General features: G+C 41.0%; 1 protein-coding gene across 1 annotated transcript in view; it reads left to right on the plus strand.

The window, feature by feature from the left end:
- Nucleotides 1-16,633, plus strand: part of plxdc2b (plexin domain containing 2b) — a 110,996-nt gene that overhangs the window by 57,642 nt on the left and 36,721 nt on the right. The window contains exons 3-4 of the mRNA XM_006795050.3: nucleotides 4,032-4,178; nucleotides 7,466-7,535. Of these exons, the coding sequence (XP_006795113.2) occupies nucleotides 4,032-4,178; nucleotides 7,466-7,535 (217 nt within the window). The remainder of the gene's footprint in view (nucleotides 1-4,031; nucleotides 4,179-7,465; nucleotides 7,536-16,633) is intronic.

Here is a 16,633-nt window from a genome sequence, read left to right on the forward strand (position 1 = left end):
CTAGTCCCTAAGCTGTTATGTGATTGGCTGATTGGGTAATTCTATTGATGAACACTTTACCAGGTACCTATAGTGAATGTTAAACATGGGGAAAGTTTAATCAGACCCCTGAGAGCCAAAAGCTTATAGATCAGACTGCTCTATCACCCAGTTTCTATATGTATTTGTCTCTCTATGATATCAAGGAGACGAGGTATTCCTCATACTATTACTATAAAAAAAAAAAAAAATCTCAAATATGATGCACTAGGTGTTCATGAGTTCAACTGTGCAATAAGCTGAACTACAGAGGTCAGCTCAGGGACGCTGCAGTTTCAGCTGAAAACAGAGATGTGTATCTCTTCCATGTAGCTTCTAATAATATATTAAAAATATTCTGCTCCACATTTTTGGATTTATACTGTCACCAGTGATTTTTCAACTGTTTTTCTTTCTGGTGAGTGGAACGTCTAACAACCTCTGTGGGTTTTGCTTTATGAAAGACGTCAGCTGTCTTTATGTCCTGGTGTGCGTTTCAAAATGCAATCGTGCATATGAAAGTGACTTTGCAGTTACTTTACCTTTAAAGGGATTTCTCTAGGTTTAGACTTGTCAAAATGTCACCATGACTTAATGCCACACAGGCAGCTTTCATGATGTTTTTTATTTTGTTATATATGTGAATATTGTATGAATTTGGCTGTTTGTATAGTGGGGTAGACCAAAGGGCAAAGTGTTTAGGATGGATTTAAAGCGTTTTTTTCCCCTTTAAATCAAGCATAGTGTGAGATCCAGTGGGCGATGAAGTCACGCTCAGCCTCAATCCCAGCAGGTCTGCCAATCGCAGTGCCAGCCCTCATCATCTAATGGCTCGACAATACACACGTTTCTGTTCAAGTCCAGTCAAGAAAAAGCCGCATTTTAGCCCAATTTTTAAACATGTAAGTGTATATGCATACACAAATGAGACCATGAAACGAAGCCTCATTTCTATATCACTTACAGGCTTCAAATGGAGTAGCTTGTCATGTCAGAATGTTGAATGAGATGCTAATTCTTGTTCAGAGTTTGAATTTAACTTTTGGTGCTATCTTTACTTTGACTTGGCTCACTGACAACCTTTACTCTGCATGACGAGAACAGGAAGAGGAAGACGATAAAGAACGGTTGGATAGCTGTTATGCTGAGGCATATCCAGACACTATATGGTTGATTACAGTCACTTAATCCTGGCTGTCAGCATGTGCTTCACCGCGGCTGAAGCTACTTCTCCCACCCACTCATTGCAAACTTTCCACAACAAAGGAGCGACTATCACACACAAGTTTCTTAAAGGGAAAGGAATGGCAGTAAGAAGAGATTTGGCTACTTCTGATTTTAGATTCCTTTAAACTTTAAAGGTATAGCAGGAAGTGGTCCCCTTAACCAAAAAAGCAAAAACGCAAAGGAAAAAGACAATGCCACAGGCATCTTAATAAGATCAGAATCAGAAAGACTTTATTTATCCCCAAGGGGCAATTAAGATACAACAGAGCAGCATGACATTGAAGATAAGGACAGGGTATAAACAGGCAATAGGAGTGAGATAATAAATACATAGAATATACAGTACAGATGTCATCCTCTTCCTTTTCACCTCAAGCCTCATTTGCTGAATTCAAGTCAGGCACTTAAACAAACGAGAACATGTACATACATGCTCAATTATTCCCAATATTGTCACAATTATTTATTGTCCTGCAACCCTCCACACAGCTGACAAGAGCCAGCTAAACAACAACATTAGCTGGTTTTAAGCTAACATTATGCCAGCTAATGTTGGGTTCTAGTATGCTAAAAAATCTTTCATTTCCCTCTGATAAACAGTTTGATTACATTTTCACACCATATTTTCACATCTGATTGAGTCACGGAGAGTCCATCAGATGTTCATTTCAAAGACTGTTTCACTAACTAACAGCTAAATGAGGCTAACAGTAGCTAACAGCAGCAGAAACTGCAGTGCGTACCAACAGTTCTGGATATCCTAAACAATCCACTTCAGTATCGCTGGTATTGGTCAAAAGTGAGCTTCTCTGGCTCACTGACCTGTATCAGACTCATTTCACAAAGTTTTACCGCTTCTTCCAGAATAAATAAGCATTGATAGCTGGACTGACAGCCATCCACAGAGAGTGAAAAACTTTGGGGCAGATCTGGATCTGGTTCAGACATTAGTAGAAACATGCTGGCCAGCCACAGCATTTATTGGGTACAGTCTAAACTTAATGTTTTTGATCTCTCTTGGTTGACGAAAAGATGTTTGTCCTGTAGCAGCCACCCTTTATACACTTGAACTGGGAGAAAAGGAATGCTGCAATCTTCTTTTACACAGTGTCACTTTAACCATAAGCACTGTCTACTGTTTTGAAGACAGATGAAGGCTAAACTCAAAGAATCCTAACTGAATCTCAATTTTTCGACCCACGTTTGGACTGAAATTTAATTGAGTAGAGTTATTTGTTCTTTGTCTTGGCGCCTACCTGTTCGAGTTTCCCATAAAAGCCATCCAAAACCGAGACCAGAGTGGGAGCAGATTTCTCACCATGTTTGTATTTTCCCACACTGATTTTGAGTACTGCACTTTACTTGCTGGACATTTTTGTGGATGTTTTAAAGAAACGGGACCTTCCTCTTTCAACCTCCCACCAAAACTATTTGTGTGTGACTCTGTTTTTTTTTAATGCTCCTTGTACTGTGTTTGTTATTCTCTTGAGAAGCCCCCACAGCTTCACATCCACCTACACCCAGCTGGACGATGGCGCCCTGCCCACCGTCCCCTTTACTTGAAGAACTCCAGCTGGCCCCTCTCACCTCTGAGGAGCCTACATCTCCCTCGCTCTCTCTGCGTGAGACAAGAAATCATCCTGTGCTGATTAGCAGGAAACTTTACAGCCCTGCATTTGTGTGTTTTACAAGTAGACTTGTTTTCTATTCTGGGAGTAATGTGCTGAATAAGGCTGCCTGAAGGGGCCTTTTCCCCTGACATGGTCTGTCTGCACGTTAATCTGTGATGAAAGGCTTGTGGCAGTGTTTGTTTAAATGTACACATTGATCAGAAGTAGCACCACCTACATGACTGAACTCCATTTGGGATTCAGATATTTATCAGTCCCACAGAGGCTTTGCCAGGCCTGAAACATTATCTCCCCTTGTCTTATATAGCAGGCTGAATATTGAATAGCGGTATTAGATTATAACTCTCTGAGGGGAAATATGAATCCTTGAAGCAAAACGAACTGAACAGGGAAGGATTGTGCTTTAATTAATGTTTGTCTCATGGCCTTTTGACAAGCTCTGAATATTACCGCCCATATATCAAAGCATCTGCAGAGCTCTGTGAGCTCCTATTAGTCAGATCACAGTCGCACGTAGTGTACATCCAGCAAAACATTAACTTTAACAGTGTTTCAAATAAAAAGACACAGCTGCAAGGTACCTCATTAGACCCTGCGGGAAACAGACAACACAAACATTCTTCTTAATTCTGCACAGGAAACAGTAAAAGCAGACAAGCCCGTCTCGTATGGCCTTGTAAAAGTTCATGGATGGCTCTGTTATTAAAGGCAGCCCTGACTTTGCAGGCTTTTTAAGAGAAAAAGGAGCTGATTGCATTTTTTTGTTGTTTAATTTTATTAGGAAACATTAAAAGCAGTACATGTGCTGAGCGCTTTAAAGGAAAGAGGTTGAAGGAAAGGACGGGGACTGTTATAATCTAATTTAGTGGGTAATTTGGTTAGCTGCAAAATTAAAAATACTGGATCTCAGTGAATTTCCATATGCATGTGTTTTATTTTTATTTAGTGGTAATTGTGTATTAGACTGCAATGAGCTGCACAATCTCTATTTTTAAATGTTTATATTCTCTACACTTTGTACAGTATAATAAGGGCGCAAACTTCACAGATCGACTCTACGAGAGCTGCTCTTTCCTTTGAGCTTTATTTACATTCCTCTTCACAATCTTTCAGACTCACCCAATGTATTATCTTATTTTCTCTTTCATTCTTCAGGAGGATACACATCACAACTACTACACATCAAAAACGTACGGCCCTTCAGATCCGATGAGCAAGGGCTTGTGGGTAAATATCGACCAGATGGACAAGGACAAAGTGAAGATCCACGGCATTCTGTCCAACACACACAGACAAGCTGCGGTAAGTCAACACACATCATGAGAGGAGATTTACTAGATGTTGGCATAAAGACATTTAATACCAAAAATTATCCATCAGATGTGTGTTTTTCACTCTGATAAATGGTTATGAGCTATAATTTTGTTATCCTGAAAATGAATCTGAGCATTTTTAAAGGAAATATGTTTACATCTGAACCTTACTTATGTTGAATTCTGTGTACAGGTGCTTTGATCTGCTTTAGCTCGGTTCAAAGATGTTGGCGTTTTTTCCAGAAATGGACCTGTTGCTCCATCTACAACTGCTGCTCACTACAATATCTTTGTTACTGTGGAACCACAATTATTATCCAATTTTAAGACATTTTACATTTGACACAGTAAAGATTGCTAGGACATAATAAGACTAACAGTCTTTCTGCGTTTAGTTGGACAAAGGCACAACTTTTGTATTTCTGTACAACAGAAGTTTGTGGTTCCTTTTTTGTATATTTTTATATTTAATGACTGAAAAGCATGTTTTATTAGATTGAGATCAGGTGACTGACTTGGACATTGAAAAATGCCCCATTTCTTTGCTTTGGAAACTCTTGGGTTGCTTTTGCGGTATGCTTTGGGTCATTATCCATTTGCATCGTAAAGCTTTGCAGCATTTGGCTGAGTCTGAGCAGAGAGCATAGCCCTGTACACTTCACAATTCATCCTGCTACTTCTATCAGCAGGCACATCATCAATAAACACTAGTGGCCCAGTTCCACTGGCAGCCATACATGCCCATGCCATAATTTATCCTTTGAGCTGTTTCTCTCCTTCATCCTTTTCTCTTCCTATCATTCTGGTTCAAGCTAATCTTGGTTTCATCTGTCAAAATAAGTTTTTTCCAAAACTGTGCAGACTCTTTTAAATGTTTTCTGCCAAAGTCTAATCTGTCCTTCCTGTTCTTGACTGTAACCTTGTCATAAACCCTCTGTATTTCCATTCATGAAGGGGATACTTGCTTAGATGTTATGAAGTAGAAATAATTCACCATGCACTTTAGTTGACCCTTTTTAAGAATGAACCAGATTGTAGATTTGGGACATCCAACGAAGCAGACATAACATATGAAGCTGACTTAAAGTGTACAATTTGTCACTGTAAATGAGGAGGATCATGACAATAACCCCTCTGAAAACAGTTATTTTCTTATCACTACACACAAATCACTGGAAGGACTATGGTTGTTTTTAAGGCTAAAAACAGCAAGTAATTCTTCTTGCATTTTTACCATTAAAAGTATCCCTGCAGTGAAAAAATTAGAAAGCTCCCCTCCCTCCACCTCAGCACAAGCAGGTGATGCATGCAAGCTGCATACTGATGGAGTCACACAAGGCAGCAGCAGACTGACTGAGAAACAAAGCAGAATTGCAGTAAAAGAAAGAGAGAGAGAAAGAAAAACTGCCCAGGGTGAGCAATAGCTGGCAAGGATACAGAATAGAGGCCCACATTGTGAATTCTGCTCCTTTACCTTCAGCTGGGTGGTGATGGATTGAGCTATACACTCTGAGGCAAGCTATTCATTTTAGCCACTGAACATCCCGGCTAAGAAGCGAGGCGTTCTTGTAAACAGCATTGAGGAAAGGTTCTCTGACTTTGTTTTACAAAGTGAATTCCTAATTCAGTGGTCAACTGAGGAATCTGGAGTCAAAAGGAGACGCTGGAATTCTCGGCTGAATAATTTGATTTCATATTGGCGTGAAAGAAGCAGTGAAAACCATCTGTGCTGAACTGATCTGCGGCACAACCTCAGCAGACTAATGTTTTAAACAAATAGACTTTATAATGAAGACAGTTAAAGTCCTGCATATACTCAGAGATCTTCCTTCCAAACTGTGCCGGCTGCCAGCTATTACTCAAAGAAATTGGCTAATAAAGTTGTAAAACAAAATGCAGTCACAGAGGTTAGCTTCATCACCGGAGTGCAGAAAAGTTAAGCTCTGGATTGTCTCTATGGTCTGCGAGATTCGTCGTGGTTTGCCACAGGATTACTCCCTTTGGCACAATCTCTAGGACCATGCATAATATCAGCACGTTCACTGTGGACTGTCCATCTCCGTAACAGTTACTGGCAGTGTCTGGAATTTAACCCGAGGGATAAAACAATGAATGTAAACTATAATTTATAGGATACATTTTTGGCTACCCTGTAGTCTCTTAAAGATAATTTTATTATGTCTCCATTCATTTGAAAATATTTATAAATACAATATGAGCCCATCTCTGTGTAAAGGATTAAATATTTCCCGTGAGAAATGGTAGACCTCAAGAATCTACAGCCATGCTAGCAGCTCTATGAGGGTACGCTGGATAATGCTTTGAGCTAAATGCTAACGTTAGCATGAAACATACATTGGTAACAGTGATGTTGATGATTTTTGGCTGGTCAAATTTTACCATTTAGAAGATCTTAGTATGGTGAGTTAGTGTGAAAAGAAATAGCTAATTAGTCTGGATGAAGCACACAGAAAATCTATTGTTAGCTGTTAAACTTAAAGCATGACTTTCCTCCACTACGAAGTGACAGGATTGACTATTTCTGCTAAATGTTACTACCAACTCCAGCACAGTGTTTCCTAATCACATATCCTCATTTCTCTATATTTTGCTAGGAAAATGGAGAATACTTGCACTGTTTTATTGAAGCATATACAAACATACATGGAAGAATAGTAAACCCTACTTTTGTCCACTGCCATATTCACAAGGGGCCAAACTGTATATTATATTTGGCATTTTTTTTGACAGATTCAACTAAAGAAGTGGGAAGCATTTGTATTTTAGTGAAACAACCTTTGCTCATCGTACTTTATAAATTCAGAAGAAGATCTGGCTCTTTGAAAGCAGAATATAATGAACTAAGGGGTGGCTCAAGACTTCTTGGTTTCCTAGGTAAAAAACGACCGCCACTGAATAGTTACATGCAGAGATAAAGTGTATATAAGTATTTCTCCATGGGTGTTTAAGAAAGTACTGTCATTGCTTCACATGGTATATTTCAGCTGTGACATAAACATTTTTTTTCAGCAAAACTTTGAGTTCAGTGTTTGTCTTTTTCAGTTTGTAGGACTTCTTTCTTCTCATAAAGATTACCCTGTAAAGTAGAGCAGATGTAACACACCGGGCACTTTGGTATTTGTTTTTCACATTTTCCTTCTGATCTAAATCCTCTTTGTTTTTTTAAGATCAAAACAGCTTTTTCTTGGATCCTGTCTTAGCTCTATGGTCCCGACTGAGGTCATCTGTCTGTTTTTTGTTTTTGTTTTTTCACAGAGAGTTAATCTGTCCTTCGATTTTCCTTTTTACGGACATTACCTGCGTGAAATCACAGTGGCGACCGGTGGTAAGTGAACACTGCTTTTGCCCTCTGTTCTCAGTCGTATTTATTAGTGTTATTATTGGATATACTGCATGTGCTTGGTATATTATACTGTACACAGACAGATTTTTATTGCTGTGGGGTTTAGCAGGGAATGTGGTGAGATTTATGAAATGAGTCTGGAGTACAGAGGCATTTATGAAATGGGGAAGAAAACCACAGTCTGTGTGCATACATGTGTTCATGTCTGAATGTGTTTCTAGTACTTGGTGAACCTGTGGGTGTGGTGTGGCTACTGTACAAAGAGATCTCCCCCCTAAATACAGAAAAGGGACCAAACAATGAGTTATTTCTGCAAAAGATGCTTCTTGAAAACTAAATCAGGGAGATTCAGGGTTTAAAAACCTTGTCTGGCACAAACCACAGTACAAAACCACCAACAACAATCTTCCAGCCAAGCAGGCAGCCTGATACAAGACATTTACAGCTCTTACCTCCGTGGGATAGTCTGCTAGAGTAGGGGATAAAACAACAAACCACTCCCAACACTCTGCACACCAGACTTAACTGGAGGAGAAACCAGACCAGTGGGTTTGGACGGGAGACAGGAGTCGTTCTGCCGACTGGCCCAGCGCACCCTGATAGACGTGGATAAAGAGGTTGGAGTATCAGAGGATGTGTATCTGGGGCGAGACACATGACGCAGCAGACGTGTTTGCCAGAGTGTGCAAAGCAATTTTCCACTTGAGTCTTGATGGCGAAACCGCAACACCCCAACCGTCTATTATCACATCAAAGACTAAAGCCCTGCACTTACTCAACTATTTCAGAGATGTTGTGCAGCGTTTAACTGTCGGCGGAATAATAAAGAAATAATCTGTTGTGTCTCTTATCTTCATTCTCGTCACTGTCTCGTGTCCACACTTGATCCTCGATCGCTGGGGAAAGTTCAGCGAGCTTTAGAGACGTTCTGGATGATGGTGAGGAGGAACGGATGGGCAGAGGCGCTGCTAGCCCGAAAGAGATAACAGGAATTTGCATTCCTCCAGACAGAGATGGAGGGACAAGGCCGCAAAGAAGAGGAGGAGGAGGCAGCTATCTGCCTCTCACAGGCCTCGGGGACTTTGTCTCCGAGACACCCTCCTCATATCCCTCCATTTCAGGACCTATCAGTCAGCTCGCCCTCCTCTCACCACTGTACCATCTTTGCTGCCTGCCTTCATTTCTGTCAGCAGGTCACACTTTTTACTTAAGCAGATATTTTTCTTTCTTGCTTCCTACGCGGAAAAACTCTGCTGGAAAAGATAATTTCTTAACAGAGTGTGACAAAACGGCAGCGCAGTTGCATTCGGATTTCATTACTTTCCAAACAGTAAAGCAGCCAATCCTCAAACACATTAATGATCCAGGCACTAAGACTGGGTTGGCATGTATCCTGAATACACATCTAAGGTCCAAGTGTACTTTTCAACTTTTTTGATACAGTGACTGTAGATTTAAACATCAAAAAGGCCTCATTCTAAGAACTTAAGGTGGACCTAATATGCATTTCCTCTTTAAACTGCTTACATTGATGGACTCTCGTGTTAAACATGGCCAAAGTTTCAAATAATGAGGTTAGCATATCCCAGTAAGCCAGAAGCCTGAGGCTTCAAGTAAAAACACCCTGTTTTAGACTTTTTGTTGTAATATTTGCTTTATATGATGTCAGTGAGAGCAGATATCCCTGTTATGTTCACATCAGTTGAACAGCTCAGGCTGTGAGCACAGAAGCTTCATGCACATTCTGTTAGCGAGGGGCATCCAATCAAAAGAAAGGTGGCTTAAAGGGAGGTTGGTGTCAACAGAGACGGTTCTGGTGAACTGAGGCACTGGACAAAGGCCCAGTATAATACACATAAAGATCATTCTAAACTACAGAGAGCCAACATTAAAGTACAGAGTGAGAAATTAACCGAGTAGGTTCCCATTGATGTTTTAGCTTTCTGGAAAAGTAATGGTGGCTGTTTTTAAATGAAATAAGGCAGATTACTGTAGATACTAATACACAAGGACGTCTATTTCTAGTGGAAACAGGTTCAAGGAATGTCTTTAACAATGAATAAAAATAATGAATACAAATATTAATAATAGAATAAAGACTTTCCTACTTTTTTTCAAAGTAAACTAAAAGAAAAAAGTGACGCATGCACATTTGAATAATTCTGCTTACAACATACTGCAGTCAGCTGAGAGCCAGAGTAGAGAGACTGAGTGTGAATATAAGTGATGAAATATGATCTGACCGCTGCCAGCTGTGTGGACAGTTATCCAGCTGTGCACTGATTTCAGTGGTTGGTCTGTCACTTGTTAGAGGAAGAATGCATGCATCGGCTTACAGGAAACACAGGACAACTGCATGAATCAGCTTGTTTTTTTCATGTTTTGCAGTCATTAATGTTTAAGGTACCAAATGCATAACATTCGTGAGGTATGAGGTACTTAAACTCTTGGGAACAAAAGCTCATATGAAATGTTTTAGAAGAAGACATGAGGAAGACAACAAACAGCAAGATTTTGATTAGAAAGAGTCGCCCCTCGATCTGGACTAACAGCACTGCTCTGTTTTGTGTTGTTTTAAGAAAATCACTCTGTGCATCAGACTGCCACGCTATGTAAAAATGTACTATATGAGAGCAATGTTATACTGTTCCTTCAGTCTCTTCTTTGTGTTAGTGTCTCCCACCTGTTTCCCTTAGCCTTAGTACCTTGTTTAGAAATTGTCTGAGTCTCTTCTTGTCCTTTGTCATGTTATGCGCCAGTGCTGCGTGTCCCTGGCTCTGTGGTTACCAGAATTTAGTTTTTAGTGTTTAGTTTAGGTTTTGGACTTTGTTTATTTTATAAATTTGAGTTTACACTGTCTCCTTCGATCCATAGCCTTCCTACCACACAGCTGTCCTGTGACACCCACTCCCTTCTCATCAAATCTCTGTGTGAATCCTCTTCTTGGCTCAGAACTGAGCTGTGATGAAGAGAAAATTCCTGTAAATTAAAGACAGCTCAGTACGAAGGAACAAAGATTGTCTAAACACAACGTCAGTAAAGTGAAGCTTTGACCTGGTGGGACTGCTAATCGCTGCTCATGTTTTTCTTGGACATATACAATCCAGAGTTTTTGGACAGCAGCACACACAGACACAGCTCCTGAAATAAAGAAGTGTCTTCCGCTGTCCCTCCTTTCTGAACGCTCCCTCTTTCCATTACTTACTATTTCTCTGTTGTTCCCTCGTGTATGCCTCCTGTTCTGTCCAGTCTCCTACTGCTGTAAGTGACGGCCATAATGAATGAATTGCCTCTCTATTGAGCGCCCCGCAGCTCTCACCTCTTTAGTGTATTGAGAGGCTGTCTGATTTTCTTTAGACTGTCAAATAAGTGGGATTATGTATTCAGGGGGTTGCTGTTGGTAGAAAGCAAAGGCATCAAGGCTAAGAAATAAAACATTTCAACCCTGGGCTTTATGTTTTCAGAGAAGTCTGTGTTTGGTTGGGTATTTTTTATTTCTTTATGTCTTTAGCTTTTAAGGGTTGAAAGTGGAGGCCAGAGGCAGAAGGTGAGCTACAAGCACAGGCTTAGGTAGAATGATGGGTGTCAGGTTTGTTTCTGTAATGCAGATTTGTTCACTCCTCTGCAGTGTCTTTTATTTTGAAAACTTTGCAGACTCACTGTTCAGTTCCTTTATCTGACTTCCTCACCAATAATGGTGCCCTCGCATATGTTGCATATGTGGGTAATGCCCTTGTCCCTTCTATAGTTTTATATTAAAAGATTCAAATTATTGAGTTAAATTATTAAGTCTAATGATTATTTGGCTACACAATGTGAAACAGTCACAAACCCCGTGCCATTTCTACTTCTAGAGGACTGAACTGAATTGCTTGAAGTATTCAGCTAGTTGTTTTTCATACTACTTCTTTTCTCAAGCACAACTTGTATCCTTTCTTATCCTAATGAAATACTTCTTTAAAATTGTCCCTGGCATCAAACTTCAAGGAAATACCCTCTGAAGTACCTACCTGTCAGGCATCATAGCAGCTAGGATGACAAGACATAAGGCTCAATACATAAGTGGGGGCACAAGTGCCTTGGGAATCCCACAGGCAAATGGGAACCACAAAGAGGCCACCAGGAAAGTTGCCACCACCAAATACCTGCAGAGGGTAAGGCAAGTCCTGAGGAGTGAGCTGAATGGAAAAACCAAGATCAGGGTAATCAACACCTGTGCCCTGCCAGTGATCAGATACCATGCTGGGATAATAAGCTGGCCAAAGAAGGAGATAGAAGCCATTGACATCAAGACAAGGAAGCACCTTGTCTAGAAATCCTACCAGTGGCTGGACAATTCTGGACTGAAAGAAAGCGCAGAGGCACTAATCATGGCAGCACAGAAACAAGCTCTGAGGACAAGATCTATAGAGGCAGGGTCTACCACACAAGGCAAGATCCCAGGTGCAGGCTGTGTAAAGATGCAATCCAGTACATAACTGCAGATGGCAAGATGCTTGCAGGCTGGGGAAACATTGAATGCCATAACCAAGTGGCCGGCATAGTATACAGGAACATCTAAGTCAAGTGTGGCTCTGAAGTCCCGAAGTCAAGATGGGACATGGTCCCTAGGGTGGTCGAGAAAGACCAAGCTAAGATCCTGTGGGACTTTCAGGTACAGACAGAAACTGGTGATGGCTAACCAACCGGACATAGTAGTGGTGAACAAGCAGAGGAAGATAACGATGCCAAATGAGAGCAACATCAGGAAGAAGGAACACAAGAAGCTGGAGAAATACCAAGGGCTCAGAGAAGAACTTGAGAAGATGTGAAGAGTAAAGGTAGCAATGGTCCCAGTGGTAATCGGAGCGCTAGTTGCAGTGACTCCCCAGCTAGGCGAGCGGCTCCAGCAGATCCCAGGAATAACATCGGAGATCTCTGTCCAGAAGATCGTAGCTCTAGGAATTGCAAAAAAACTGTGCAGGACCCTCAAGCTCCCAGGCCTCTGGTAGAGGACCCAAGCTTGAAGGATAAAGACTGGCCGCAGGGGTGAGAGGGGAATTTATATATACATATATAAGCAGTCCTTCAGTGAGCCAAAAGGACTGCTTTATTCACTCTTAGTTCACTCTGCATTCAAGACTTTACACAAGAAATATAGTCAGATCCATATTTCTTGTCTCCTGCTTTCAGTGCTGACAGCACTTTATATGGAGGAAAATCTGAGCATGGAGATCTTTGGGGAAAGATTGATTCCCCTCATGGTATGCTCTGCCTGTGATTTCCACAGTGATAGATGTGTTTTTATAGCACGCCCACCGTATCAGACATACAGTGACATGAAATGAGGTTTTATACCCTGGCCTCAATGACATTTTTCCCAAAAATTGTTTCTCAGCAGAGTTTTTTATGCCTATATCCCTTAGGCAGCCACCCTATATACAGTATATCTCTTGAACCTGAGACAAAAAGAAAGAGATTAAATTCTTATTCTGACCTGTTGAGTGATTTTACTGTGAAGCACCCCATAACTAAAAGATCGGCTGTCCTAAAATCAAGTGAGGACCAGATGTTTTCATGTACAGCATGTGATTTAAGGTGTTAGGGTTATGTTAAGATTTCTGATTTAAATTTAGATTTTTTTTTAAAGATAGACATGGCTGTATGTAAATGTCTAGTTTTGACTGTTTAACACTTCCATCTTCATCTCCAGTAGACTTATGTATATGTACAATCAGGACACGGCTATCTAGCTTGAAAAGCGGTCACTTTGTGTCAGTGTACTGTTGCTTAAATACTTTGAACACCAAAGTTGCTTTGAAAATAGCAACTGACTGTGATATGAAACCTGTTGACCTATCACAGTATTATGCCATGTCTTGAGGCATTGCTTCTCTTCGCTGCTTTCATTAACCTCTTAAGCCCCAACGCCCCCTGATACGGGGGCAAAAAGCAGGAGATTAGGTAGGCTTGGGGCTTAAGAGGTTAATTAAATAATTTATACAGACTGCCTGTTTCCAGTGTTTGTGCAAAGTTAGTAACATGCTGGCTTCATACTTTTACAGTGGGGCAAAAAAGTATTTAGTCAGCCACCGATTGTGCAAGTTCCCCCACTTAAAATGATGACAGAGGTCAGTAATTTGCACCAGAGGTACACTTCAACTGTGAGAGACAGAATGTGAAAAAAAAATCCATGAATTCACATGGTAGGATTTGTAAAGAATTTATTCGTAAATCAGGGTGGAAAATAAGTATTTGGTCACCTCAAACAAGGAAAATCCCTGGCTCTCACAGACCTGTAACGTCTTCTGTAAGACGCTTTTCTGTCCCCCACTCGTTACCTGTATGAATGGCACCTGTTTGACCTCATCATCTGTATAAAAGACACCTGTCCACAGCCTCAACCAGTCAGACTCCAAACTCCGCCATGGCCAAGACCAAAGAGCTTTCGAAGGACACCAGGAAAAGAATTGTAGACCTGCACCAGACTGGGAAGAGTGAATCTACAATAGGCAAGCAGCTTGGTGTGAAAAAATCAACTGTGGGAGCAATCATCAGAAAATGGAAGACATACAAGACCACTGATAATCTCCCTCGATCTGGGGCTCCACGCAAGATCTCATCCCGTGGGGTCAAAATGATCATGAGAACGGTGAGCAAAGATCCCAGAACCACACGGGGGGACCTGGTGAATGACCTGCAGAGAGCTGGGACCAAAGTAACAAAGGTCACCATCAGTAACACACTACAACGGCAGGGAATCAAATCCCGCAGTGCCAGACGTGTTCCGCTGCTGAAGCCAGTGCATGTCCAGGCCCGTCTGAAGTTTGCCAGAGAGCACATGGATGATACAGCAGAGGATTGGGAGAATGTCATGTGGTCAGATGAAACCAAAGTAGAACTTTTTGGTATAAACTCAACTCGTCGTGTTTGGAGGAAGAAGAATACTGAGTTGCATCCCAAGAACACCATACCTACTGTGAAGCATGGGGGTGGAAACATCATGCTATGGGGCTGTTTTTCTGCCAAGGGGACAGGACGACTGATCCGTGTTAAGGACAGAATGAATACTTTTGGCTCAAGTATCGTGAGATTTTGAGCCAAAACCTCCTTCCATCAGTGAGAACTTTGAAGATGAAACGAGGCTGGGTCTTCCAACATGACAATGATCCAAAACACACCGCCCGGGCAACAAAGGAGTGGCTCCGTAAGAAGCATTTGAAAGTCCTGGAGTGGCCTAGCCAGTCTCCAGACCTCAACCCCATAGAAAATCTGTGGCGGGAGTTGAAAGTCCGTGTTGCTCGGCGACAGCCCCAAAACATCACTGCTCTTGAGAAGATCTGCATGGAGGAATGGGCCAAAATACCAGCTACTGTGTGTGCAAACCTGGTAAAGACCTATAGTAAACGTTTGACCTCTGTTATTGCCAACAAGGGTTATGTTACAAAGTATTGAGTTGTATTTTTGTTATTGACCAAATACTTATTTTCCACCCTGATTTACGAATAAATTCTTTACAAATCCTACCATGTGAATTCATGGATTTTTTTTTCACATTCTGTCTCTCACAGTTGAAGTGTACCTCTGGTGCAAATTACTGACCTCTGTCATCATTTTAAGTGGGGGAACTTGCACAATCGGTGGCTGACTAAATACTTTTTTGCCCCACTGTATATATTGTTCTTGGGACACATTCAACAATTTGCTGCAGATTTGTTGACTACATTCATGACGTGACTCTTCAATTCCACCACACCCGAAAGGTGCTCGGATAGATGGAGATCTGGTGACAGTAGAAGCCATTTGAGTACTTCGAACTTATTGTCATGTTCAAAAATCCAGTTTGAGATCATTTGAGGTTTGTGACGTGGCATGCTATCCTGCTGGAAGCAGCCATCAAAAAATGGTACACTGCATTCATAAAGTGGTTGACATGGTCAGCAGCAACAACACTGAAGTAGGCTGTGGTGTTTAAACTACACTGGTTGGCATTAAGGGACCTAAATGTGCCAAAAAAAATACGCCCCCACCATTACACCCCTAGTAGCCTGAAACATTGACACAAGGTTGGATGGAGCTACATTTTCATACTGTTTACACCAATTCTGATCGTAGCATCTGAATTTTGCAGCAGAAATAGAGACTCATCAGACCAGAAAACATTTTTCTACTTTTGGTGAGCCCTTGCAAATTGTAGCCTCTATATTCTGGTCTTAGCTGACAGAAGTGGCACCTGGTGTGGTCCTCTGCTGTGGCCCTTGTTTAGAGATGCTCTTCTGCAGTCTGGCCATTCTGACCGTTGACATAAACAAGGCATTGTCACCTAAAGAACTGCTGCTCACTGGATATTTTCTGTCTTTTCAGACAATTTGGAAAATCCCAACAGCTTAGCAGTTTCTGAAATACATGGCACCAACAACCATGCCACGTTCAAAGTCACTTAAATTACCTTTATTCCCCAATCTCCCACTCGGTTTGAAATGATGCATGTCGTCATGTCTGCATACTTAAATGCATAGAGTTGTTAAAACGTGATTGTGTGATTAGAAATTTGTGGTTTAAAGGGTATCTAATGAAATGTGTGTGTGTAAAATCATCAAATGAATGCTACAGAAAAGTAACCTGGTCCCAGTAAACAGATGAATAAATTTAGTTTCTCAGTCTTTAACAGGGCAAAGGTGACGAGGTTTTAAAAACATAAATACCTTGAAGTGAAGAAGAAGAATCATTTGACAAGAAGCTGCTTAAAGCATGTAGTTATCTGAAGATACTGTCACTGTACGTTTATTATTCATTCTTCAAACTGTTCTTCAAAGGTGAACTACTTTGGATATGTAACACAGTTTCACCCAAATGCCAGGTTTTCCTTTTGTAATGAGTAAAAGATGATATCTAAGGCCGTTCGTGGGATCCTTTTTATTGCTTTATTTTTTCTATTTTTGCAATCCAGGCAAAGTCAGTGTGAGAACAAAAGCTTTTACCTTGAATAAATCTTGAAATAGAAGCTGACTTTGCTAAACATTGTTGTCAGCAGGGAAATTAAGATGAAGTTTGATTCTGTTGTCATAAGTGCAAATTCTTTATGCAAAGACTGCTCCCTT

The sequence above is a fragment of the Neolamprologus brichardi genome, chromosome 9 (genome assembly GCF_056152115.1).
Source record: "Neolamprologus brichardi isolate AB-2024 chromosome 9, ASM5615211v1, whole genome shotgun sequence".
Classification (NCBI taxonomy): Eukaryota; Metazoa; Chordata; class Actinopteri; order Cichliformes; family Cichlidae; genus Neolamprologus; species Neolamprologus brichardi.